Source organism: Zeus faber, assembly GCF_960531495.2.
Source record: "Zeus faber genome assembly, chromosome: 14".
NCBI classification, from domain to species: domain Eukaryota; kingdom Metazoa; phylum Chordata; class Actinopteri; order Zeiformes; family Zeidae; genus Zeus; species Zeus faber.
Genome location: NC_137200.1, coordinates 30,871,292 through 30,898,777, shown reverse-complemented (window position 1 = coordinate 30,898,777; position 27,486 = coordinate 30,871,292). Strand labels below are relative to the sequence as shown.

The window sequence follows — 27,486 nt, the reverse complement described above, 5'->3', positions numbered from 1 at the left end:
AAACCAACATTTTAACTGAAGGTTAATTCAATTCTTATAAACCAAACCTTAGTGCCAATGGCAAATACCACAAGGCATCCTGACCACGGTTGGAATCTAAAGTAAAAACATTGTGTATTTCTAATGTGGACACATAAGGAGACACTGTGCATAACACCCATTCCTGACAGCCAGTAAAGACAGCCAGACAGGCAAAGACAGACAGTCAAAGACAGACAGGCAAAGACAGACAGGCAAAGACAGCCGTATTTGCACCCTAACACTGTGGGATAGGGTGAAAATATGCCTTTCAGAGTGGCTTTTAACCACTTTCTTCCAGTAGCTGCTGTGGCAAAAACGCAAGCAAATGTGAAGTTTCTGCTTTCCTCAGTCACTAATATAATTCTAACAACGCAGGAATTTGCAGGGCGCATATTAAGTTATAGTCACGGCGGGATTAAAACAGGGCTTGTGAAAATATTTGAACTTGAAATTCTAAATCAAAACTCCGTTCCTCCCAGTGAGTACAGTAAGTAGGCAACTACAACAGCCTGATGAATTCCTCATGTGGTCACCCATGGAGAATAATTGCCCACCCCTGTCAATAGATTCACTTCTCCAGAGATTGGGATATTTATTAATGAATAGATTTTTTATCCAACCGCCCAAAATACACTGCGGCTCACCAGCACCGCTCTGGGCCTGTGCATATGTCATTTCCTTTTCTATGCCAGTGAGTATATGTTTTGACTTCATGAGTTATAGTTGAAAAATTGTGCTCATAGTAGGTCTTCTCATCAGTTGAGTCAAAATAGTAGATCCTCATCCTGTAAAAAAGTGGGCAGCCCTGGTCTACACAGGAGAATGTGTACAGTTCACTGATCACTGATCAGATCTAATCTGATCTCTGGTTATTGATCATGGATCCAACATGGCTGCACCTCCGACACTATGGTGGAGAGGAACTCGTTGCGCTCGTAGCTCCACCCATCCAGACAGGGCTCCGTCTGCAGGGAGGAGCGGGTGGAGTTCAGGGGGGTGGAGTTCAGCAGCAGCTGCCACTGGGGCTCCTTGTACCTAAATATATGTCACATATGACACAGATTATCTGGTGTAATCCAAAATAATTGATCAAATCTAAAATAATCCCATCTAATCTTTCCTTCCTTCCTACTTTTCTTCCTTCCTTCCTACTTTCCTTCCTTCCCTTCATCCCTCTTACCTTCCCCTTCCTTCCTTCCTTCCTTCTTTCCTTCCATCCTTCCTTTGTACATCCCTATCTTCCTCCCTCCCTCCTTTCCTTCCTTCCCTCCCTTCATCCCTCTTACCTTCCCCCCTTCTTTCCGTCCTTCCTTCCTTCCTTAGTTCCTTTCTTTGTACATACCTTTCTTCCTTCATCCCTCCCTCCCTCCCTCCCTTGCTTCCTACCTCCTACATTTATCCAGGTTTCCAGCAGGATCCAAAGGGATGAAAACTCGAAGCAGCTGCATGTCGTCGACCTGCAACACATTAATTTATATCACAGAGACAGACAGGCAGACAGGTAGAGAAACAGGCAGGCAGACAGAAAGACAGACAGACAGGTTACCGCAACAGCAGACAGGTTGGTGTGGTTGGAGGGCAAAGAGCAGCGGTGAACTGGCATCCCTGCGGTGAAGTTGTTGAGCAGGTTCTGACTAGCCATGAGGAGCCCGGGCAGGGAGATCAGGGTCACATGGAACCACTGGAACTTGCCAAAGCCGCCCACCTGCCAAGGACCAGGACAGGGGCACGTCAGAACAGGACCACACCACTTCCTGTGGTCAGACACCACTTCCTGTCCTGCTAAACCATGTCCTGGCCTCCCTTCTTGTTCTCCTACAGCACTTCCTGTCCCCCTGGACCACTTCATGTTCTCCTGGACCATCCCATGTCCTCCTAACCCTCTCCCTGTCTCCATGGACCACCTCCTGTCCTCCTTAACAACTTCCTGTCCTCCAAAATAACTTCCTGTTCGCCTTGACCACTTCCTGTCCCACTAAACAACTTCCTGTCCTCCTGAATGCCCTATCCTCCTACACCACTTTCTTTAATCTTAAACCAATTCCGGTTATCCTAAGTCACTTCCTGTCACCCTACACCACTTCATGTTCTCCTAGCACAACTTCCTGTCTTCATATACCACTTCCTGTCCTCCTTAACCACTTCCCGTCCTCCTCTATTTATTATTAAAGGGGCATTATGGGATGTTTTGTGGTTCTCCGCACCTGATCCAGGAGGTCGGCGAAGCCCATCTGTCCTGCAGGAAGATCTCAACTGTCCTGGTCCAAGTGTCGGTTCTGGAACTGGATGAGGTCAAAGAGTCAGTTGTGAAACTCTGGTTAAAACCCGGGTTTTTACTTGTTAAACTTTGGTTTGAACTGGGTAAACCCTCATTTAAACTGGTTGAAGCCTGGGGCCGGTTCTAGGCATGGGCACGGGGGAGAAATGCCCCACCAAAAGCTCCGCCAAGTGTCCCCCTTCACCCCAAATTGCAAAAATAAAAAGTATTTAGTTTTGTCCTCGTAGCCTAGCTTGCTGAGTGACTCAGTCTGGGGGATTTGGTGCCATTGGCGGAACCAAGGAGTGCATGGGCTGACGGCTGCCACCCCATCTCCCCCTCAGATTTCACATTGCATCGTCACTTTCTTGTGGAAGTTGCATGTACTGGATGTAGGATGTTATTTCAGACCATGGGCTGGTTACAGCAAGTTCTGTATGCCCAGAGGTTTAATTCTACAGGAAGGTTGTAGAATTTTGTTGAACCCTTTGCTGGACAGCATAACAACCATCGCCTTGTTTCCATTTAAAGAAAGCTGAGTCTTAAACTGTATTAATATATTGTGTATGATAATCTGATCTCTCGCTCTTTTTAGTCTGTGAACTGAGGAATGTTTGAAGTCATATGGAGTTGCTATGATTTAGCAATCTGTTAGTGAGTGTGTGCTCAGCAGTGGTGTAAAGTAACAAAGTAAAAATTGTTACTGTACTTAAGTATTTTTTGGGGGGTATCTGTTGTACCTACTTGAGTTATAATATTTCTGTTGACTTTTACTTTTACTGAGCTACATTTAGTCCCCAAAAAAGTGTACTTTTACTCCAATACATTTCCCCTGAACACCTTCTTTACTCACTACAAAATAAAATGGGAGGAAACCCAGTCGCCAATGATGTTGCTGGTTCATGTTCCAATCAAGGGTCATATCCAGCAGCAAGCTGAGTAAACAAAAACTCTCAGCCTGTGTTCAGAGTTGCCAGGTTCGCGACTTTCCCACAGAAATGGGCCACTTTTTAAGGTTTGATGCAAGTTGGGTTCTTTTGTCCGCTGGTTGGGGGGGGTGGTTGGGTTTGTCATGGAGACCTGGCAACCGTGCCCGGTTTTTTTCAGCGTTGCCACTGAACAAGCACAGGCGTGTCACAGAGAGACACAACTAGAGCAGCGTGTTGGAGAATGACGGCCTCCTCCAGCAGTGATGCTGCCCCACCTGCACCTGCACCTGCACCTGCACCTGCACCTGCGTACCTATTATGTCACCTATTTTAAGACTTTTACTCAAGTGGTATTCTAATGAGTACTTTAACCCGAGTAGTTTTGTTAGTACCAGTAGTATCTCTACCTTTACCCTTGTGTGGCTTTCCACTACTTTTTCCACCCCTGGTGCTCAGTAGGCTATTTTGACATAATCCAGGCATGTACTTGCTATGGGATTATAGTGATAGACTGTAGGAATGTATTCCTTCTTAGGTGAATAAACCGTATACAAACATATTTTGAGTCACAGAACCCTAAAAAAAACAAAGACAAAAACACTTATAATATAAAAAAACACAAAATATAAAAATACACAAAAAAAACACAAAACACAAGAAGAATCTTGATTAAATAATTTGATTGTATTGTAATATGTTATATGTCAATATGAAAATAAAGGTATAAACTTGTAACACTACAACACGATGTCAGATTCCATGTAGGATTAGATAATAATGACATATAACTGGGCATTTATAAAGCTGTCCTCCTATGAGAAGGTTTAAAATTGACATGACGGAAGGTAGTTAATCTTGAATACACCAGTATCCATGTAACAATAAATCATTTGATATAATTGGGCATAGATAAAGTCGTACTTCGATAAGAGGTGGTGGAGGTGGTGGAGGTTTAAAGTTAAATTAACTATGGGCTTATATTACAAACCCCAATTCCAATGAAGTTTTGATGTTGTGTAAAACGTAAATAAAAACAGAATACAATGATTTGCAAATCCTTTTCAACCCATATTCAATTGAATACACTACAAAGACAAGATATTTAATGTTCAAACTGATTTGCAAATATTTACTCATTTTGAATGTGATGCCTGCAACACCTTCCAAAAAAGCTGCGCTTCATAATGCGCCACACACTTTCAATGGGAGGCAGGTCTGAACTGCAGGCAGGGCAGTGTGGTAGCTTCACTCCTTCACTAGGAACCAGGCTGTAGTAGCACATGCAGAGTGTGGCTTGACATCGTCCTTTGAAATGAGCAGGACGTCCCTGGAAAGACGTTGCTTGGATGCAGCAGACGTTGCTCCAAAACCTGTTTCTACCTGTTTCTACCTGTTTCTACCTTTCAGCCTTAATGCTAAAAGTTACCACTTGCACCCCCCACACCATCAGAGATGCTGGCTGTTGGGCTCTGCGCTGGTAACAACCTGGATGTTCCCTTTCCTCTTGACAAAAACCATTTGAAATGTGGACTCGTCAGACCACAGCACACTTTTCCACTTTGCGTCAGTCCATCTCAGACCAGCTGGGCCCAGAGAAGCAGGCGGCCTTTCTGCCTGTTGTTGACATATGGCTTTGTCTTTGCAAGGTGGAGTTTTAACTTGCACTTGTAGACGTAGCGTGGAGCTGTGTGACCTGACGGTGCTTTTACCAAGTGTTTCCTGAGCCCTCCTGCTAACATCCTGTACTGAGTGATGTCGCTTTAGCTTTAGATAAGACATAAAACAGTGCACGATATAGCGTTCAGTAAAAAACACTCATATCAACACATAAAGTCATTGGTGACCGACCCACATCTCTTATTGCCCCCATTCAACAGTGTAGAACTGGCCGATGAACGCTGTTAAACATGTATTCGAACTGCGTAAACTCTGGTTTAATCAGCTTAAACGCTGGTTAAACTCTGGGTTATACTGGTTACACCCTGGGTTAAACTGGTTAAACCCCAGTTTAAATTGAATAAACCCTGGTTTGAACTGGTTAAACTCTGGTTTAAACTCATTAAACCCCAGTGTAAATTTGTTAAAACCTGATTTTAGCTGTTTTAACGGTAATTGCAGCTGTGTAGTAAGTTATCATCATAAAAGAAGAAAGTAACTAGCACAGTGAGAGTTCATTTACCTACTAGGATAGTAGTCAGTGTAAGGTAGGCTGAACAAACCATTGTAGACCGGTAGGTTAGCAGTCAGTGTCAGGTAGGTTGACTAGTAGGTTGGTGTCCTGGTAGTAAATAGTTAGTTCTACTTGTGGACCAGCTGACTGACCTATAAACTTGCTGAACTCCAACTAGCCGGTTGACAGGCAGTAAACAGTTTCTAAGTAGATTAGGCAAAAAAAACTTCTTACCGGATTAGTTTGTTCTGGAAAAGCAGAACGAGAGTTTTAAAAACTTGTAAAAAGGAGAAAAATAAACAAGTTTCGACTGAGTCTGAGAGGAGGAGAAGACGGAGAGAGAGACAGGTCTGGGGTTTTAAAGTTCCCTCCCCCTCCCTCCCTCCCTCCCTCCCTCCCTCCCTCCCTCTCTCTCTCTTTCCTATCTATCTCTACATCTCCCTCTCTCTCATTCTCCCTCTCTCTTACTCTCCCTCCGTCTCTTTCCCACCTCTCTCTGTCTCTCTCTCTCTGTCTCTCTCTCTCTGTCTCTCTCTCTCTGTCTCTCTCTCTGTCTCTCTCTCTCTGTCTCTCTCTGTCTCTCTCTCTGTCTCTCTCTCTCTCTTTCTCTCCCTCTCCCCCCCTCTCTCTCTCTAAAAATGACTTGTCATCCTTGTTGAACATTACAATGATAATTAACAATCAGTTGTTGTTTCTGTTAATGGTTGTTGAAGGTTACACCAAGGTTCTACAGTATCTGTCTCTGTCACTCTGTTTCTTCCCATCTCTCCATTCTCTCCTCTATAATCAAGAAAGACAAGTTACTAGGTTCCAATAGATATAGTATATCTTCATGTAGTGATATATTTGGCCTTATATAGTGATATACTGAATGTGGTCTATATGCAGTTATACTGTATGTACAGTCTACAACGATCAGCCACAACATTAAAACCTGTGACAGGTGAAGTCAATAACATCATCTGGTTCCAGTGTCACCTGTCAAGGGCTGGGATGTATGAGGCAGCAGGTGAAAAGTCAGTTGTTGAAGTTGATGTGTTGAAGCAGCGTAAGGATCTGAGCCACTTTGACAAGGAGCACATTGTGATGCTGGATGACTGGGTCAGAGCATCTTCACAAGCACAGGTCTTGTGGCTGTTCCCGCTACGCAGTGTTACTACCAAAAGTGTCCAAGGAAGGACGACCGGTGAACCGGCCACAGGGTCACGGGGCCCAAGGCTCATTGATGCACGTGGGGAGTGAAGTCTAGTCTCTTCGATCCCACAGAAGAACTACTGCAGCACAAATAGCTGAAAAAGTTAATGCTACACAGTGCATGGCAGCTTGCTGCGTATGGGAGCTCACAGTGTCCATGCTGACCCCTGTCCACCCCTGAAAGCACCTACAATGGACACGTGAGCGTCACAACTGGACCATGGAGCAATGGAGGAAGGTGGAGGTCTGATGAATCATGTTTTTACATCCCGTTTACATTTTAGGAGACGCTTTTATCCAAAGCAACTTACAATTATTCAAACACCGATGGACGCAGCCATCAGGAGCAATTAGGGGTTAAGTGTCTTGCTCAAGGACACTACAGCATGCTAGCAGGAGGAGCCTGGGATCGAACCAGCAACCTTTAGATCACTAGACCACTAGCTCCACCTCCTGAGATACCAATTTATGGTTGTTAAGTGAATTGGTCGGTAACTGAGGAGGTGTAATTTCATGGTAAGGGGGCGTGGCTGGAATAAATAGTGTATATAGTATATAAAGTGTTATTTCATGGTAAGGAGGCGTGGCTGGAATAAATAGTGTATATAGTATATAAAGTGTTATTTCATGGTAAGGAGGCGTGGCTGGAATAAATAGTGTATATAGTATAAAAAGTGTTATTTCATTTTAAGGGGGGTGTGGCATGGGGAATACTGACAGACTGTGGGAACGAGACCAAGAACCGTGATGAGATGAGATATATACAGTTTATATAGTATATAGTGTATATAGTATATATAGTAGACAGTATATAGTGTATATTGTACGGTCATACGGTCATAGAGATTATTTGTCACATTCATATACATACCGTCATACATATATGCAGTGAAATGTCATGACACCCAGTGATTACGCACAATAAATTCTATAAGCTCTGAAAATACTAAAATGACTAAAATGTGTGTAATCAACACGCAGTGCTCGTGCAGGCGTCAGCAAGCGGCGGCGCCACAATCACGATTCTGGCTTCTATAATTATATAATATGAGTAATTGTTGTTGTATTAAATATCCATTTTAATCCTCCTAAATTAAACTTACCTTAACTTACCTCCAGTACCATATATAGTATATATAGTGTATATAGTATTTATACTATATATAGTGTATATAGTATATAAAGGGTGATGAGATGCTTGGTATTGTACAGTGTACCATACAGACTGGTCAGAGAGCTGGTTCTAAGTCCCAGCGGTGGTTCAACAGGTAGGTTGTTAAACAGGTAGGTTGTTAGATAGGTAGGTTGTTAAGTGAGGACTACCTGTATACTGTATGTAGTGGTATGTACGGTCTATATGTCGTGATATGTACAGTATACAGTATATGTAGTTGTATGTACAGTCCATATGTAGTGAAATGCACAGTCTATATATGTTGATATGTACAGTCTATACAGTATGTAGTTGTATGTAAGGTCTATGGTAATATGTACAGTCTATATGTAGTGATATATACTGTACAGTATATATGTAGTGGTATGTACAACCTATATATAGTGACATGTACAGTATATATCAGTATGTATAAGTATAAAATGTGGTGTTATGTACGACTGGTTTGTTTTCTGTCCTGGTTCCTGCTGAAACTTCACTTTGAAACAACAACAAACAGAGCGACGGGTTCTGAGATCCAAGAGATCCCACTGAGAGCCTATCTGTCTGCCTGCCTGTCTGTCTGTCTATCTGATTGTCTCTGACTGTCTGTGTGTCTGTCTGTGTGTCTGCCTGTCTGCCTGCCTGCCTGACTGCCTGCCTGCCTGCCTGCCTGCTCCCTGCACCCCAACCACAGCAACATCTCTGCTGTCGGGTAACCTCTGTCTGCCGACTTGCCGGTCTGCCTGTCTGTCTGTCTGTCTGCCTGGCTGTCTGTCTGCCTGTCTCACCATAAATATGGTCTGTCCCACATTGAAGCTGTGTCTTCAATTGTATCTCCACTTCTGCCTGCCTGCCTGTCTGTCTGTCCGTCTGTCTGTCTCACCATAAGCAGGGTGAACATGGTCTCTCCCACAGCTGTGTCTCCAGTTGTGTCTCTAGTTCTGCCTGCCTGTCCTTCTGTCTGCCTCCCGGAGGAAGGACGAACAGGAATGAGTGAAAAGCAGAGAACAGGTTTCACGTTCCACCATTGGAAGTGTGTGTTGGTCGCCAAATGAAGAATCTTGAGGCTGGGCTTGTTCCTGATGTTTGTGAAACCACTGCTGAACAAACCACACTGGGACTGTGGGGTCCAAGGTAACTACAGGCCCATATCAAACCTTCCTTTTTAAGGTACTTGAGAAAGTAGTCTGTAATCAAGTTTACAACTTTCTAATTGTGTCAGGTTTCAGAGCCAATCACAGCACAGAAACTGCTCTCACCAAAATAATTACTGATTTTAGACTAAGCACAGATGTCAACAAGGTTTCAGTTCTGGTTCTTTTGGACCTGAGCGCAGCGTTTGACACCATTGATCACAATATTCTCACAGATTTCCTGAAGAACTGGGTCTGTTTGAATGTGTCCTGAAGTGCTTTAGAACTTACATTACAGGGAGAAAGTTTCAAAGATCATGTATCACAGAAACATGACATAACTTCTGGTGTTACACAAAGGAGCTGCCTTGGGCCCTTACCTTTCTCACTTTACATGCTTCCAAAAGGCGATATTTTCAAAGAACACAATGTCAATTTCTATCGCTATTCAGATGATACACAACTGTATATTTCCGTGGAGCCAAATCTTTCAGATGCCAAGTCCTATCAGTACTTGTCTACTTGCAATAAACTTGCAATATATATCACGTATATATATATGCAGTATATATATATATATATATATATATATATATATATATATATATATATATATAGTCAAATTAAACTATATTACCAAGTTTGACTCCAACTTCCTCCCGTAATTCCATCGAGGCAAGTCTGTCAACAAAGCTAAACAATGCAATCGCTAAATGGATCGCCACTGACTGCAGGCCTATCAACATTGTTGAAGAGCAGGGGCTTCAAAGCATTATCAAGATCAACTCAGGTGACCCATCATACAAGCCACCTTCGAGTGGAACTATTGTCAAAATAATTCATAAATTGTATGGCAGTGAAAAGGGAATGAAAGTGGAGCAGTTGGCACCATCTACATTTATTGCAAAAAGTTTTCTCCTACATCACGTGGATGTGTGTAAGGGTCTGATCCGAAGGAGCATCTGTGGGATGTGCTGGATCAAGCCCTATCCATGGGGGTCCCACCTCCAACTTCCAGGACTTAAAGGATCTGCTGCCGACGTCTTGGTGCCAGATACCACAGAACACCTTCAGAGTCTGGTGGAGTCCATGCCTCGACGGGTCGGAGCTGTTTTGGCAGCACCAGGGGGAGCTACACAATATTAGTGGTTATTAGTGGTGGTTTTAATAGATTCTAACTGTTATTCAGAAATCATCCAAACTGAGAAGAGGTGTTATAATAAACTAAAACCAAAAACTCTGATTCCTCGAACCCGTTTGTCATGCTTTTTTTCTTCACCTCTCCAATGTCTTAATGCTTCTGATGTTTTATGTAAAGCACTTTGAATTGTCTTGTTGTTGAAATGTGAATACTAGTGGCTTCGTGCGCACTGTATTATAATGGCTTCGGCCCATTTGAAACAGCAATTTCAGACAACTGAAAAGTTCTCCGGAGCTAGGATATCGCCTTGACAAGGTAAGACACTGTGGTGTGGGGATGGTCTTGTTTGAGCAGCCACACCTGACCTGGATCTAGGTGACTGGGCTCAGAGTGGCTGCATACCTGTTTCCCGTTGGTTGGTCTAACAAGCAGCAGGTAAAACCCCCATCCCCTCACACACTTAGGATAGGAGCCCTGTCGTGACACATGTCTATCTGCTCCTGGCTAATTCCAACTGGCCAACTCTCTACAATAAACTGTGTATCTACAACCCTGTCTTCTGTGTCTCTGGGCAGGAGGTCAAAAAGCAAAATTATTGTTAACAAAGAGTAAAACGAGATTTCTTTGATTAATTTCTTGCACTGCACTGTAACTTTTATGCATTGTATGTATTCTATTGTTTTACTTTGTGCTTTTATGTCCTTTTATACTGTGTTTCTTTTACACTTTGTCTTAATGATTTTGATGTTTAAGGTAAATCACTCAGAATTTACTTGTTGTTGAAATGTGCTATATATATAAACTTGCCCTGCCTTGCCCCAAAAAAATAGAACTAAATTCTAGTATTTTAAACTTGTGATTAATCATGATTGATCACAGTCTATTATTGTAATTAACATTTTAATCGATTGACAGCACTAATGCAGTGTTGGGGTAACGCACTACAACGTAATGCGATGGACTAGTCAGATTACTTTTTTGTTGTAATGAGTATGGTGTGGGGGTGGTGTGGTTTAAGCAGCCACACTAATGGTGGGTCTAGGTAATCAAGAGTTCAACAAGCAAACGGTAAATCATCCATCCCCACACACACACAGGGCGAACATCTGTCATGACATGCGTCCATCTGCTCCCCGTCTCTCTTCGTATGAGCTCTGAAAAACCTCAAGGCAATGTATTTTGAAGTCTACGTAACATACAAAAAAGGCTATTGTCCTATATAAAACATGTAAAACATCATTCAAAGAATTGATCATCTGCTTTTTTCTCTCACATAAATTTATTTCCTGAGGTTGCCAAGCTCCTAAGGTTAGACAGTTTTTTTTTCATTTAGAAGACAAGTCTTTTGTTGCACCAAAAATAGAAAAAGAAAATCCAGACACAAAAGATGGTGCCTATCCATGTGTCCTGGAAAATGTCAATGTCCTGGACAAATGGGAGTAATTCCGTTCAAATATTATCTGTGTTTATTGAGCTTAAAAACAATTCTTAGGCAGACTATATAGAGAATGACCTCATCAAGGCATTACAGTATAATATATTTTATTGAACGTAGGCTACTTCTACTCGACTTTTGCTTCTACACTATATTCCAAATAAAATAAGTCCCATCGATAGACTTATGTCCATCCATCCATCCATTTTCCTCCGCTTATCCGGGGCCGGGTCGCGGTGGCAGCAGGCTGAGCAAGGAGCTCCAGGCCCCCTTCTCCCCGGCCACGTTTTCCAGTTCCTCCTGGGGGACCCGAGGCGTTCCCAGGCCAGCTGGGATATGTAATCCCTCCAGCGTGTTCTGGGTCTACCCCGTGGTCTCCTACCAGTTGACGTGCCCGGAAAATCTCCAAAGGAAGGCGCCCAGGAGGCATCCTGATCAGATGCCCCAACCACCTCAACTGGCTCCTTTCGACGCGAAGGAGCAGCGGCTCTACTCCGAGCTGAAAAACAGAATCGGGGACAGGGGGCAACCTTGGCGGAGTCCAACACCCACTGAGAACGTGTTTGACTTTGTGCCGAGAATAGGAACACAGCTCTCACTTTGGTTGTACGGTCGAAAGCCTTCTCCAGGTCCACAAAACATATGTAGACTGGATGGGCAAACTCCCACGACCCCCCCAGCAACCCTGCAAGGGTAAAGAGCTGGTCCACTGGTCCACTGTTCCACGTCCAGCACGGAATCCGCATTGCTCCTCCTGAATCTGAGGTTCGACAATCGGCAGGAGCCTACTTTACAGCACCCTGGAGTAAACTTTTCCGGGGAGGCTGAGTAGTGTGATACCCCTATAATTGGAGCACACCGTCCGGTCCCCTTTTTCTCCGGTCCCCCACTCCACAGGTTCTGTACCCATCACCCACGCGACACTAAAGAAGCGTGTCACCCAAGACAGCCCAACAATGTCCAGAGCCTTCAGCATCTCAGGGCAAATCTCATCCACCCCCGGCGCCTTGCCCCCGAGGAGCTTTTTAACTGCCTCAGAGACCTCTGGCAGGCATATGAACAAGACTTCAGACTCTGCCTCTTCCCCTGAGGACGTATTGGTCGGGTTCAGGAGTTCCTCAAAGAGCTCTTTCCACCACCTGACAATATCCCCAGTCCGGGTCAGCAGTTCTTCTCCCCGGCTGAACACAGCCTGAGCCAAGCCCTGCTTTCCCTTTCTGAGTCACCGAACAGTTTTCCAGAACTTCCTTGAGGCCAGCCAAAGGTCGTTCTCCATAGCCTCCCAAACTCCTCCCACACCGGGTTTTTCCTTCAGTGACCGCCAATGCCGCAGCCCTTCTAGCCTGCCGGTACCTGTCTGCTGCCTCGGGAGACCCCTAGGAAGAAGAAGAAGAATCTTTAATTATCACACAACACAACACATGCATACACACACTTTTGGATGGTGGCCGGTGGGGTCCTTGGGGTCCGATGGGGTCCTTACTGACGTTAGGTGGAGGAAACCCCATGTGAGCATGAGGAGAACCACGGGGAGACCCCTGGGAAAAAGAAGAAGAATCTTTAATCATCACACAACACACCACAACACAAGCATACACACACTTTTGGATGGTGGCCGGTGGGGTCCTACTGACGTTAGGTGGAGGAAACCCCATGTGAGCACGGGGAGAACATGCAAACTCCACACAGAAAGGCTCCTATTTGGGAGATAACCCGCCCAGAGCACGGTGCCAACAGCGCCCCAGGCGGGAATTGAACCCAGAACCTTCTTGCTGTGCAATGCACTGCGCTACCGGTTCAACCAAGCCCTTTCACCATGTTTGCCAAACATAAACTTTGTTGGACCAGTTAATTCGGCCATCTGTTTTAATTCTATCACCCATATAATTTTATATTATATTATATATAAATATATAAAGATATAATGTTATTTATCAACCTGCATTCGTTCCCATATGGTTTTAGGACAATCCCTGATTGTGTTTTTAAATATTCCTTGTTGGAATATTTTTCTTTAGGTCTTGAGGTCTTTTCTTTTCTTACGGGTACACTTACTGGTGGCTTTGGCCCAAAGGAATCCCTTAGGATCATCTCAAAGCCTGTGAGTACTCCTCCAGACTCCTGGAGCCTTCACGTCTGGACCAGGTTTCTCATAGGCTGGCAGCACTCAGGTTAGTGATCCATCCTCGTCGCCAGGGTGTTGCGGAATTCTTAGATGTTCAATTCCAAGAAGCTGGAGTGGAGAATTGTTGGTGGAGCAGGGGGAAGTGAAACAGTGAAGCCCGGATTAAGCCAGGGTTACACCTTTGCATGGGCGGGGCGCCTTGCGCCACCCAGGCAGAGCGCACAGGGAGTTTATAGCTGGCACATTCTCTATTGCAGTGTTATAAGAAACCATGGATAGCAGTAGAGAGAAAGTATTGCGTGAGGCTGGAAGTACTAAACAAAGAAGGAGGAGGAATTGCTGTTCATGGTGGTTGAACTGACAAAAGCGCCGAAAAGGGAGTTGGTTTGTCCGCTGGTTCCATGCAGAGACAGAAGAGGGGGTTTGGACCCATGTCCTGCTCAGCATTTTATTAAAGATGAACCTGCTGAACTATAGAACAGCGTCACTATGTGTAAATACTCTCCCTCACTGCAAGATTCTCTAAAAAGAAACTGCACAGTAATACCATTAAAAACGTTAGCTTTTACTTGTAAACGTCTTGCAGGTCCCCAAGCCCCATGGCGCCACTCCCTGGTCACATCATTTGTGTCGCATGCCGCGTCGCGTCCTCGCGCTTGGGGCAGGTATGAACTAGGCTGAAGTTGCTTCGAAGTCTTGGTCAGTCCGTCAGATTTTCAGTGAATGGACATCCGTCCAACACCAAGGTCTCAAATACGGGCTCACCCCAACTGGATTCAAATTTGTTTAAACAGGATTCAAATACCATCTATCAAATTTAAAGTTTGATTTAAACTGGAATCAAATATTGTCCTGTCCTCCTGCTTTTTAAAAAAAGATTTTAAAAAAGATGATGCCCTGACAAGATAATTATTAAATAGGGGCGTAGATATCTGGTCTACACTCCAACATAATAGGTGGTGGTGATGCACCTTAAAGGCCCTGTAAGGAAAAATAATTAAATATGTGTTCTGTTTGTCATGCCACAGAGCAACTCCATGTTTAAACGTGTTGAACCTGGTCCTCCTGCCGGCTCACTCACACTTAAACAACGTCATGTTGTTAGATACACGATTGTCTCCCATCGCACGTAAATAATATTAAATATATATAATATACTGTTTATATCGATAGCTCGATTCTCTCTCCTTTCCTCGTTCCATTGCTTTTATCTGTTGGTTTCTCTATTGATGTCTTTATATAGATATTTCTATTCATCAACTCATGCATTTTAATTAACTTTTGATTCAAGACTTTACTCTGTAACTGTAAAAGTTGTAATATTCGATTTATTTGATTAGTTTATATTTATTGTGTTGTACACATCGGAGTCGTCAGGGGGCGCCGCTCCGTGGCGCCACCACTTCTTACTTACCGGAAGTGGACGTGCCGGCTCCGGTGCGCCTGCGCAGTGTCTGAGTAGGAACCAGCGCCGAAACCCTGAGATCGACAAGGTAGAGTTGAATAAACTGATTCATTACCTGATTGTTCTGTCGTTATGATATTATTATATTATATTTTACAGTTGAACATGTTTTATTCATGTTAATATTAATATTAGCGTAAAAAAAAACCCGGTTTGAAGCGGGTCATTGGCGCGTTCTGCGGCTCGAGGCCCGGGAGGCTTTGTGTCCGAGTTTAAAGTGAATTAAAATGATGATTTAAAGCGACGGCAAAGCAGCTTGAACCGGGTTGAAACACTCGATTGAAATAGAATTGAATCTAGATTTAAATGTGGTTCAAACTGGATTCAAGTATGACTTAAGCTGGATTTAAATATAATGTTCACTTGATTCAAATATATTTTCAAACTGGATTCAAATACTGGACCAAAATAGAGTTAAATAAAGAGTTCAAAGTGGATTAAAACACTGGATTGAAAGAGTTTGAACTGGATTCAAATATCCTTTCAACTGGATTCAAATACCATCTATCATCTTAAAAGTTTGATTTCAACTGGAATCAATATTCAATTTCAATCCAGTTATATCAAATATAAATTAATTCTATAATCAAGTTTTTAAAATAAAACTTGATTCAAAAAGTTTTAACTGCATTCAAATCGAATTTAAAATGGATTAAAATCGAATTTAAACTGGATTCAAATTTGTTTAAACAGGATTCAAATACCATCTATCAAATTTAAAGTTTGATTTAAACTGGAATCAAATATTCAATTTCACTCCAGTTATATCAATTATAATTTCAATGTATAGCCCAGTGGATTAAAATATATTTTAGTTCAAAAAACTTAAAACTGTATCAAAATATGATTTTAAAATGCATTAAATACGGATTCAATATAATTGTTATATATTGTTAGTGTAACAGTCTTATCTTGAAGAAAGGATGGATTCTCTGAATGGAGGAGTGTCAACTCTGCCCACCCCCCAACCCCACAACCCTGTCCCGTCCCGTTGTTCCTCCTCCTGTCCAGCGGGCGCAGCAGAGATCATGACTGATGAAGGTTACGTGGCACGGGTGCGAGGCCTGCCCTGGTCCTGCTCCGTGGATGAGGTGCAGCGCTTCTTCTCAGGTACTATAGGCCACTAGCTACACTACTGACAGAGTACCACGACTACTGACAGAGTACCACGACTACTGACAGAGTACCACTACTAGTAAAGTTCTTCCATTACTACTAATTTGTCTCAGATATTACTGTGATGTGTTTGCTGTGTTCCAGAGAGTAAGCTAGCCAACGGCGATAGCAGCATTCACTTCACCTTTACCAGAGAAGGTCGGCCGAGCGGAGAAGCTTTTCTGGAGCTGGAGACAGAAGAGGATCTGAAACTGGCACTGAAGAAAGACCGAGAGACCCTGGGACACAGATATGTGGAGGGTGAGAGAGGAATGGTAGAATTAGAGCTAACGCGCTGAGCCACTAACGAGTAGTGGCCGATAAGAGTTGGGTCGATTTACAGTTTTTCCGGTGTCCGCCTAAACGGATCTGATTTCATGCAAACCGACTGAACCGGAATTGGTCATTATGAGACGTTCTGGTAAATTAAAAAGTAGCCTACATCAGCAACCTGTGCCGATGGCGTCACGGCGCTCAGTCCAACTTGTATTGTATTAGTAATGAGCAATATGACAACGTGATTAACAGAATATTATGCTTGTTTTAGGGATGCTAATTCAGAATTTCTGTTCTGACCAGTAGCCGACCCTCTTTAACCGATCATTTACCATTATCAGACCAGATTAAAATGTACTATTTAGAATGGACGAATGTCTTTGAGTCACAGACATTCGTCCAGTCATTGGTTGATATGCGTATGGTGGAAATTACTTACTCGCCGCCAAGTCAGTCAAAAACATATTCCGTGTTTGTGTGTGTTTCACACATGGAATTTGCCTGCAGCAACAGGTCTGAATAGTGTCCGTTATATTTATGTCTCAAAGGTTTATAAAGATGATGAAATGTCTCTGAGGGCTTTCACATCTGTGGAACTGTGGAACCAGGAGTGATTTCCTCCCACAGGGATGCCGTGAGGCAGGACTCTGTTGACTTTCTTTTATTTGAGGACAGGTAGTAAACAGACTGCTACCTTTTAACTTTTAGGATAAAGTTTATCAGCTCTTATAGTGATCTCTCTGTCATATGTATCCTCCTCCAGCCATGTGCAAACAGGGCTCCTACATTACCCACAATGCAATGTCTTAAAGCTACAGGCCCTGTCTTGGAATTGTTTTTAAAAAGACAGGCAGAAATACAACAGACATTAGTTATTTTGAATTGCCATTTTTATTTATATAATTGCTTAAGTTGTTTTCCCCAAGATATTTTTATTTCAAGAGATGTTTTTGTTAACTTTCGAAGAAACCCGGATGGAATAAGTGCGGTCGTCGGGCAGTGCGTTCCGTCCCTCTCCTCTGCGGCTGGCTTGTGGACATTATGTCCGGTCCCATACGCCGATCCCTTAGAGACAAACATTTAGAAGCTTCCTGCCCCAAATCAGACCAACCAGCCACTCTTTGCCACTCATTCGGCCAATTCGGGACAGCTGTGGGACTGCGGGAAGGAAACCGTGCTGCTGTCTGCAGCCACGGCTCGACCACTGCCCTTGGTCCGCCACATAGGTAGTCCATTCCGGTGTTTGGCTTCATATCAAAAATTGATATGAGAATGTTTACACCCGCCCAACCTAGTATTACAAAATGGCTGATGCCTTTATAAACAACACCGAAATGTTCCATTTTCACTTTCACAGAATTAGTACCTGCGCTGTGTACAGTGTATTGAATATAATGTGTACTGTGTGTGTGTACTCTAGTGTTCCGGTCCACCAGCGTGGAGATGGACTGGGTCCTGAAGCACACAGGGCCTGGGGGGGCAGAGCCTGAGGGGGAGGGGCTGGTCCGCCTGCGTGGTCTTCCCTTCGGCTGCAGCAAGGAGGAGATTGTCCAGTTCTTCTCTGGTGGGGATGACTTCACTTCATGTCTGCTGACACGCTACTTCCTGTCTGAGGCAACTTATTATCTCACAACACCACTTCCTGTCTGGCTCCATTCCACATTCTGTCTGCTCACACACAATTTTGCGAATGTATTTTCTATATATATATGCGGATTAGACATTAAATCCACTTACAGGCAAAGTAAAAAAACATCTGGTTCCAATCTCTATACCATATGATTAAGAACACTACCCCACTGGCTAATAACGCTAGAGGCTAAACAAGGCTCTGTGTTTGTACGACGTCTACTCTGTGTGTACGACGTCTACTCTGTGTGTACGACGTCTACTCTGTGTGTACGACGTCTACTCTGTGTGTACGACGTCTACTCTGTGTGTACGACGTCTACTCTGTGTGTACGACGTCTACTCTGCGTGTACGATGTATACTCTGCGTGTACGATGTATATTCTGCGTGTACGATGTATACTCTGTGTGTACTCAGGCCTAACGATCGTGCCTAACGGCATCACCCTGGCGGTTGACCACCACGGGCGCAGCAGTGGCGAAGCCTTTGTCCAGTTTTCTAACCAGGAAGTAGCAGAGCGAGCGCTGAAGAAGCACAAGGAGAGGATTGGACACAGGTACACACTGCTTCCAGGGCTCCAGCCTCTTTTACATTGGTGGCACCAGCACATAATTTATGTGCACCCCACATAAATCATTCAGGTCAGGACCATCTAGGACTGGGGACAGGGGAGGCGGTTGGAATGGTTACCTCCGCCAATGATGTCAGGTCTGGGCTGGTCCTTTCAGGGCAGGGGACAAGTTTGACGGGCATCGCAGCATTTTTCTTGGCGAAAAATATAATATAATATATAATTGTAGGGGTTCTTATATTATAATATAACAACCCCTGCAATTATATATTATATTTGTAGGGGTGTGCATCTCTCCCTTATAAGACGATCTGATGCATATCTGGATACATGAGCAACAATGCGATTCAGAGAGAATACATTTTAATTCGGAATGAATTTAATTCGGTGAGATGCGACGCAATCTGATACAGTTCTTAATTAGATCCCTGAGTTTCTTTTGTCGAGTTCAGACTGTAGATTTTGGCCTGGTTTTTCACTCACCGACAGGTTTTTGGAGATCACCGAGCAAAGCCCCAGGTCGGAGGAAAATCATAGTGCGCTCCAGTGAGCAACGGGCGTGTGGTATGAACAGCTCAGAGCGCGATCTGACTGCTCGCCGAGCTCTCGCAAAAGCTGGCGAGAAATCAAGCATGTTTAAAATTCAGCTTTTATTCTTTTTTTTTTTTTTTTTACAGTGATTAAGGATCTAAATAAATATAAATAGTCTTATCGCTGCAAGTGTTGGACTTTAAGAACACGATGTAACTTTTTAAACTTAAAATAACAGCTTCAGAATCATTTTGATGGTACACTGACTTATAATTTGGAGAATGACACCGGTTTCATTTCCACTCATCCCCTCAAACGCCTGTTCTTGCACGATGTAACTTCTGTGTTCGGGTACGAAACCACGGGAAAGGTGTGTTAAAGTTTACGGCACTACGTCACTTCCTTGAAGTTTGGCTCTGTTAATTAGTCTTGATGCCTGGGAAAAAAAACCCGCAATATATTATAAACTTGCCGATACAAAACGTGGCCTCTCCACCTCCCCAACGGCGCGGATGAGACAGGCCAGTGGTGCGGCCCGTACATCAGCCGGCGTGCTACGGCACTCGAGTTCACTGTGCCACAGGGTTTGTTTCACCCTTTCACCTGCACCGGTAGCAGGGGGCCCATCCCTGCGCCCTCTTTCCCCGAGCACCCAGTCCAAGGCTCTGGGAAGCAGCGAGGTCTGTGCAAGGGGTGCTGTAACCTCGTGTACTTTATATCTGCCTTTGTAACATAGACTATTATTGGAAAATCTTTCAGGTAAAAGACTTTATTTCCAGACCCCGGACCGAGTTTTATGACAGTGGTGTAAAGTGCAATTGCACTGGCAATGAATCCCCAAAACCAAAAGTTACATATTGCTGCTTTGTTGGGACGTGTGATTGTGTCGCTACTGCAGCAGCAGCTACAACAGTCTGTTAAAGGAAAGGTTCAAAAATGTTCAAGTCTGTGTTAAAACAACAGTCAGTCATATGAACAGTGAACGAGGTTTTCCTGGCTGTAATCATTCCTCCTGTACTGGCTATTTGTTGAATATCATTGTACAGTTTTGTAGAGTTATTTAATAAATATTTCAATAATTTGAAAAAAACTTATAATAATTTATAACTTAATAATTTTAAACAATACCTAATGCCTGTGCGTGCGCGTGCGTGCGCGTGCGCGCGCGTGTGTGTGTGTGTGTGTGTGTGTGTGTGTGTGTGTGTGTGTGTGTGTGTGTGTGTGTGTGTGTGTGTGCACACACATGTACACACACAGTATATCATATATAATGTGTACTCTGTGTATACTTTGCAGGTACATAGAGATCTTCCAGTCCAGTCGGGCAGAGGTGTGTGCTCAGTACGAACCTCAGCGCAAATCGCTGGTTTCTATGCAGCGTCCAGGACCCTACGACCGGCCAGGGGGCCGGGTGGGGGGCTATAGCTCCAGTCGAGGGGGGGCCTACGACCGGAGGAGGGGGGGGCATTCAGGTAGGAGGAGCAGACAGACGGGTAGCGAGACAGACAGTGCAGCTAGAGGGGTTAGGTAGTTAACTGCGTCAGACTGTTTGCAGAAACATTGCAACTAGCTTGCTAGCTAATACCTGCTTACTAGCTTCAGCTAGTTGGTGGGGGTCAGGGTAAGCTAGCTGCAGCTAGTTAGGGGGAGGGGGTAAGCTAGCTAGCTGGTGTACATTCTGTTCTGATGACCTCACTTATTTTCCAGTGGGAGCAGATCGCTACAGCGACAGCAGCTCCAGCTTCCAGAGCACGACAGGTCACTGTGTCCACATGAGGGGACTACCGTACCGCGCTACGGAGACAGACATCTACAATGTAACACACTGAAACACACACAGCAACACACTGTACACTGTGACACGCTGAAACACGCGCTGTAACATGCGCTGTAACACGCGCTGTAACACATTCTGAAACACCCGCTGTAACGCTGAAACACACGCTGAAACACACTCTGTAACACACGCTGTAACACACTCACACGCTGTAACACATTCTGAAACACCCGCTGTAACGCTGTAACACACTCTGTAACACACGCTTTAACACACGCTGTAACACACTCACACTCTGTAACACACGCTGTACCACCTGCTGTAACACATTCTGAAACACCCGCCCTAACACACGCCCTAACACACGCCCTAACACACGCCCTAACACACGCCCTAACACACGCCCTAACACCCGCTGTAACACTCTGTAACAAGCTGTAACACTCTGTAACACGCTGTAACACACGCTGTAACACACTCACACTCTGTAACACGCTGTAACACACGCTGTAACACACTCACACTCTGTAACACGCTGTAACACACGCTGTAACACACTCACACTCTCTAACACGCTGTAACACACGCTGTAACACATTCTGAAACACCTGCTGTAACACACTCTGTAACACGCTGTAACACACGCTGTAACACACACACTCTGTAACACGCTGTAACACATGCTGTAACACACTCTGTAACACATGCTGTAACACATGCTGTAACACACTCTGTAACACACTCTGTAACACTCTCTGTAACACTCTCTGTAACACTCTCTGTAACACTCTCTGTAACACAGTTGTAACACTCTCTGTAACACTCTCTGTAACACTCTCTGTAACACTCTCTGTAACACTCTCTGTAACACTCTCTGTAACACACGCTGTAACACATGCTGTAACACACTCACACACACTGTAACACACTCTGTAACACACTCTGTAACGCACTCTGTAACACTCTCTGTAACACACGCTGTAACACACTCACACTCTGTAACACACGCTGTAACACATGCTGTAACACATTCTGAAACACCCGCTGTAACACACGCTGTAACACACTCACACTGTAACACTCTCTGTAACACTCTCTGTAACACTCTCTGTAACACACGCTGTAACACTCTCTGTAACACACGCTGTAACACACGCTGTAACACACGCTGTAACACACGCTGTAACACACGCTGTAACAAACTAACACTAACACACTCTGTAACACACTCTGTAACACACTCTAACACACGCTGTAACACACGCTGTAACAAACTAACACTAACACACTCTGTAACACACTCTGTAACACACTCTAACACACGCTGTAACACACGCTGTAACACACTCACACTGTGTAACACTCTCTGTAACACTCGCTGTAACACACGCTGTAACACACGCTGTAACACACTCACACTGTGTAACACTCTCTGTAACACTCGCTGTAACACACGCTGTAACACACGCTGTAACACACTAACACTAACACACTCTGTAACACACTCTGTAACACACGCTGTAACACACGCTGTGACTCTGTTCCCCTGTAAACCCCCCACACAGTTCTTCTCTCCATTGAACCCGGTGCGTGTCCACCTGGACGTCGGCCATGACGGGCGGGTGACGGGTGAAGCTGACGTAGAGTTCGCTACGCACGAGGATGCTGTGGCTGCCATGAGCAAGGACAAGGCTAACATGCGTATGTAGTTAACACCACCCAACCTACACCCATTTCCACCCTCCACTACATGAGCAAGGACATGGCTAAATCCTGGATAATGCTTATCCTAACGTACGTGTAAACGTCTGTGCGCCGCTGTTCTGTATTGTCCACCTTCCTGTCTGGAGGTGTGTTCAAAACGGAAATACATTTTAACAGATAGAAACCTTTTGGATACTAGCATACACCATCCACACCACCCAACCTATACCCTACACCACCCAACCTACACCCAGAACTGCGCAACATGTGCAAGGACAAAGCTAACATGCGTACACAGCATTAGGGTTGGGCGATATGTGTTGCGATAAGTGTTCCTATCGGCAACCGTCAGCCCAACAACCGGCGATAGTTGATATATTTGTCGGGGGCAGCAGCGTAGAGGGAACCCCTCCAATGCAATCTCCCTCTCCGTCTGCAATTCTACATGGGATTATTTTGGTTTTTAATCTGATGCAGCGGCAAGCTGAAGGACGTAAAATAAATAATTTGCAGTCTTTGCAAACACGTCCCTGGATAGAGCACCAGGTTTCACCGGCCGCAGCGTGGAGGTTTGGTTCGGCATTTCAAAAGGATAGCAGAATAAAAAAGAATGACCTGGAAACAGGTTTTAAGGTGATTTATTTCTTCTTTTTGAGGATTTCTCCAGATGGGGAGAAAAGCACTGGCCGTTGTAAAAGCGGTGACGCGGAATACCAGTTCCTATTCAGCATGCTCTGAATTGTGCTAGATACGTTATTAAATTAGAAAAATAAAAGGACACACACATATATACAGTGGGGCAAAAAAGTATTTAGTCAGCCACCAATTGTGCAAGTTCTCCCACTTTAAAAGATGAGAGAGGCCTGTTATTTTCATCATAGTTATACCTCAACTATGAGAGACAAAATGAGAAAAAAAAATCCAGAACATCACCTTGTCTGATTTTTAAAGAATTTATTTGCAAATTATGGTGGAAAATAAGTATTTGGTCAATAACAAAAGTTCAACTCAATACTTTGTTATATACCCTTTGTTTGCAATGACAGAGGTCGATCGTTTTCTGTAAGTCTTCACAAAGTTTTCACACACTGTTGCTGGTATTTTGGCCCATTCCTCCATGCAGATCTCCTCTAGAGCAGTGATGTTTTGGGGCTGTCGCTGGGCAACACGGACTTTCAACTCCCTCCAAGGATTTTCTATGGGGTTGAGATCTGGAGACTAGCTAGGCCACTCCAGGACCTTGAAATGCTTCTTACGAAGCCACTCCTTCGTTGCCCGGGCGGTGTGTTTGGGATCATTGTCATGCTGAAAGACCTAGCCATGTTTCATCTTCAATGCCCTTGCTGATGGAAGGAGGTTTTCACTCAAAATCTCACGATACATGGCCCCATTCATTCTTTCCTTTACACGGATCAGTCGTCCTGCTCCCTTTGCAGAAAAACAGCCCCAAAGCATGATGTTTCCACCCCCATGCTTCACAGTAGGTATGGTGTTCTTTGGATGCAACTCAGCTTTCTTTCTCCTCCAAACACGACAAGTTGTTTTTACCAAAAAGTTCTATTTTGGTTTCATCTGACCATATGACATTCTCCCAATCCTCTTCTGGATCATCCAAATGCTCTCTAGCAAACTTCAGACGGGCCTGGACATGTACTGGCTTAAGCAGGGGGACATGTCTGGCACTGCAGGATTTGAGTCCCTGGCGGCGTAGTGTGTTACTGATGGTAGCCTTTGTTACTTTGGTCCCAGCTCTCTGCAGGTCATTCACTAGGTCCCCCCGTGTGGTTCTGGGATGTTTGCTCACCGTTCTTGTGATCATTTTGACCCCACGGGGTGAGATCTTGCGTGGAGCCCCAGATCAAGGGAGATTATCAGTGGTCTTGTATGTCTTCCATTTTCTAATAATTGCTCCCACAGTTGATTTCTTCACAACAAGCTGCTTACCTACTGCAGATTCAGTCTTCCCAGCCTGGTGCAGGTCTACAATTTTGTTTCTGGTGTCCTTTGACAGCTCTTTGGTCTTGGCCATAGTGGAGTTTGGAGTGTGACTGTTTGAGGTTGTGGACAGGTGTCTTTTATACTGATAACAAGTTCAAACAGGTGCCATTAATACAGGTAACGAGTGGAGGACAGAGGAGCCTCTTAAAGAAAAAGTTACAGGTCTGTGAAAACCAGAAATCTTGCTTGTTTGTAGGTGACCAAATACTTATTTTACAGAGGAATTTACCAATGAATTCATTAAAAATCCTACAATGTGATTTCCTGGATTCTTTCCCCCCATTTTGTCTCTCATAGTGGAAGTGAACCTATGATGAAAATAACAGGCCTCTCTCATCTTTTTAAGTGGGAGAACTTGCACAGTTGGTGGCTGACTAAATACTTTTTTGCCCCACTGTGTATATATATATATATATATATATATAATTGTGACTTAATTACAAGAGGAAAAAATCACTACTAATATTTCAAGGTATTTCAATGACCTCCCTTGAATTAGACCGGATGCTACGACCTTGTGGTTCCGTAACCCCACCCCACCCACTTAACATCCACTGATATGCGGCGGTACTTTATTATCCTTAATCCTCTTGGCGTTTTTCAAGCTAAAGGTATCTGGAACACGACAATCGCACTGTGCACAGACATGGTTGAGGTCTCGTTGGAACCGGGATGTTTCAGACGTCGTGTCGTTTGAGTTTGATCAATAATGATTTACATTTGGAGCAGAAATTAGTGGGAAAAACTCGTTATTTTACTGGAAGGAGATGATTCGGGAGGGGCCTGCTTTGTGACATCATCATCCCAAGTTATAAAAGTCCAAGCTTTGTCTGAGAACTCAATCATATCTAACCACTTGGATACGTAGATAGTTGGGATATTAACAATTAATTGACGGTCGATCAATTGCTCATAAGAATATAACCGATCTAATGTTTTATCGATAAAAACAAACTTATTACTAACTAATAACCGATGGAGTCATTTAAATGCCAAGGAGACTCCCTGTCACTCTCTTGTGGTATTTAAAATATTTCCCCAAGGTTGACAGGTTTGTTGTAAATGCCGCACCTCCTCCTCCACAGAGCACCGCTACGTGGAGCTGTTCCTCAACTCCACAGCAGGGGGCAGCGGAGGCTACGGCCAGATGATGGGTGAGTTCCACATCGCATCATCGAATTCAGTGGAATATGATCGGTTTTCTTTACTGCTGTAAAATTGAAAATTCCCCAGAGAAAGGATCATTTAATATAAAGTGATCAAATACAATCTGGTGTAATCTGATCCGACGTGGTGAGATCTCATTTGATATGATCAGGTCCAGTGTAATGTGATTTGATCTAAATCAAACTAATATAATTGGTTTAAATTTATAATGATATTTTTGTATAATCACGACTGACAAATACCATTTCATGCGATTCAATTAATATAATCTGATAATAGCCAATCTGAAGTGCTGTAAACCGGTGTGATGTGTTGTGTGTTGCAGGCAGCCAGTCGTCCTACTCCAACCAGGGAGGGGGGGGCTACTCTGGCATGGGGGGGGCAGGATACAGCGACTACAGTAAGACACAGATACACACTTTACTACACACTTTACTACACACTGTAGCACCGGCATGACACACCACATGTGATGATCAATCTGCTTATTCTGACTAATCCCAGCGCTGGGCTCAGTCGCGCTGGGCTCCTTCCGGTCCTTCAGGGTGAGAGAAGGGAGCCCGTCCAGTTAAGTTCTCTACTTGGAAAAGCTTTTCTCATCTTCCTTGTATTTTGATCTGCCGGCGATTCTAAAAGCAAACAAATAGATCAAATATAATAGGAAGGTTTGGTATCTCGTTGGTTGGACTCTTTGGAACAGACTCAGAACACCTGGACTTGTCCTGCTCCAGCACCACCTCTGCCCAGCCAACCTGAGCCATCGTCGCTGCCGCTGACCAGCTGACTTTTCCCCGGTCCCCAGCCGCCCAATGGAAAGCTACGATGCTGATGACACAGTCATGGCAAACGTTTTACGCCAGTGCTCTGCACCTGCCTGTATTATGAATGATCAGTCTTCAATTTTAACTCCAGATAATTGTCCGACAGGATTCAAAGTGTAAATGTAAAATTGAAAGGGTTTCCTTGGGGGGGGGGGGCCGCGCCGGTGCTCTGCCATATCCTGACGGGGTGAAGCACCGGCGCCGCAGACGGGTTACTGCGACGCAAAGGATCATGGGAGTAAAGTAAATAAATAGAATTACTGTAGTTTACATTTTTTCCTTGTGTGACGTCGTATCGGAAAATAACTTGTATTGTTTTCCCATGAGCTGTTGATCACTGTGATGTCATCATTAGAAGCAATTTCCACTGTACTTGGAGTAGTTCTCACTCAAGTACAAAAAACTATCCAAATCTAATGGATATATGGATAAATACCTATGGCATTTTCAGGCTTGTGTTAAATAGTCCAAGTTTAAACCTTTATTTAGCAATTAAACATTATTTGTTGTTATTTGTTGTGGCCCCTCTGTCTCCAAGGTAACCAGAGCGGGATGAGCAGCAGCTACTACGGGAACAGCCGCTCCATGGGGATCAACGGGATGGGAGGAGCAGGCTGGATGTGAGCAGGGGCGGAGGCTCAGCAGGGGTGGGGCTGGTGGGGGGAGGGGTGAAGACTCAGCAGGGGAGGGGGGAAATTTTATTTTTTTAATATTTTTTTGTAATTTCCAGGTTTTTCTTTTTTTTTTCTTTTTTTTTTTTTTACAGTGTTTCACTTCATTGTGTTTAGAAAATGATGGATCCCAAACATTAATACCAGAGAAATGATCAC

At 44.1% G+C, this 27,486-nt stretch overlaps 2 protein-coding genes across 2 annotated transcripts in view; one reads left to right on the top strand and one right to left on the bottom strand.

Annotated features, from left to right (window-relative positions):
- Positions 1–2,252, bottom strand: part of oatx (organic anion transporter X) — a gene marked incomplete at its 5' end in the record, with an annotated part of 11,812 nt that extends 9,560 nt beyond the window's left edge. Inside the window, 4 exons of the mRNA XM_080013617.1 lie at positions 921–1,056; positions 1,408–1,478; positions 1,568–1,726; positions 2,226–2,252. Coding sequence (XP_079869743.1) covers positions 921–1,056; positions 1,408–1,478; positions 1,568–1,726; positions 2,226–2,252 — 393 coding nt within the window. The remainder of the gene's footprint in view (positions 1–920; positions 1,057–1,407; positions 1,479–1,567; positions 1,727–2,225) is intronic.
- A 12,763-nt stretch (positions 2,253–15,015) lies between these two features.
- LOC307240286 (heterogeneous nuclear ribonucleoprotein H-like) lies at positions 15,016–27,289 on the top strand. Its single transcript, XM_080014023.1, has 11 exons — positions 15,016–15,054; positions 16,038–16,136; positions 16,287–16,442; positions 17,878–18,021; positions 18,505–18,643; positions 20,486–20,661; positions 20,897–21,006; positions 22,532–22,667; positions 25,754–25,822; positions 26,161–26,235; positions 27,195–27,289. Exons 2-11 carry the CDS (start codon positions 16,055–16,057, stop codon positions 27,278–27,280), a joined length of 1,173 nt encoding a protein of 390 aa, XP_079870149.1. The 5' UTR covers positions 15,016–15,054; positions 16,038–16,054; the 3' UTR covers positions 27,281–27,289.
- The last annotated feature ends 197 nt before the right edge of the window (positions 27,290–27,486 follow it).

Excerpts from the sequence above, each read along its gene's own strand:
- LOC307240286 (XM_080014023.1), top strand. The coding sequence starts at position 16,055 with ATGACTGATGAAGGTTACGTGGCACGGGTGCGAGGCCTGCCCTGGTCC. Across the intron at positions 18,022-18,504 it reads GATTGTCCAGTTCTTCTCTG|GCCTAACGATCGTGCCTAAC; the intron begins GTGGGGATGACT and ends GTGTGTACTCAG. Across the intron at positions 20,662-20,896 it reads GAGGAGGGGGGGGCATTCAG|TGGGAGCAGATCGCTACAGC; the intron begins GTAGGAGGAGCA and ends CTTATTTTCCAG.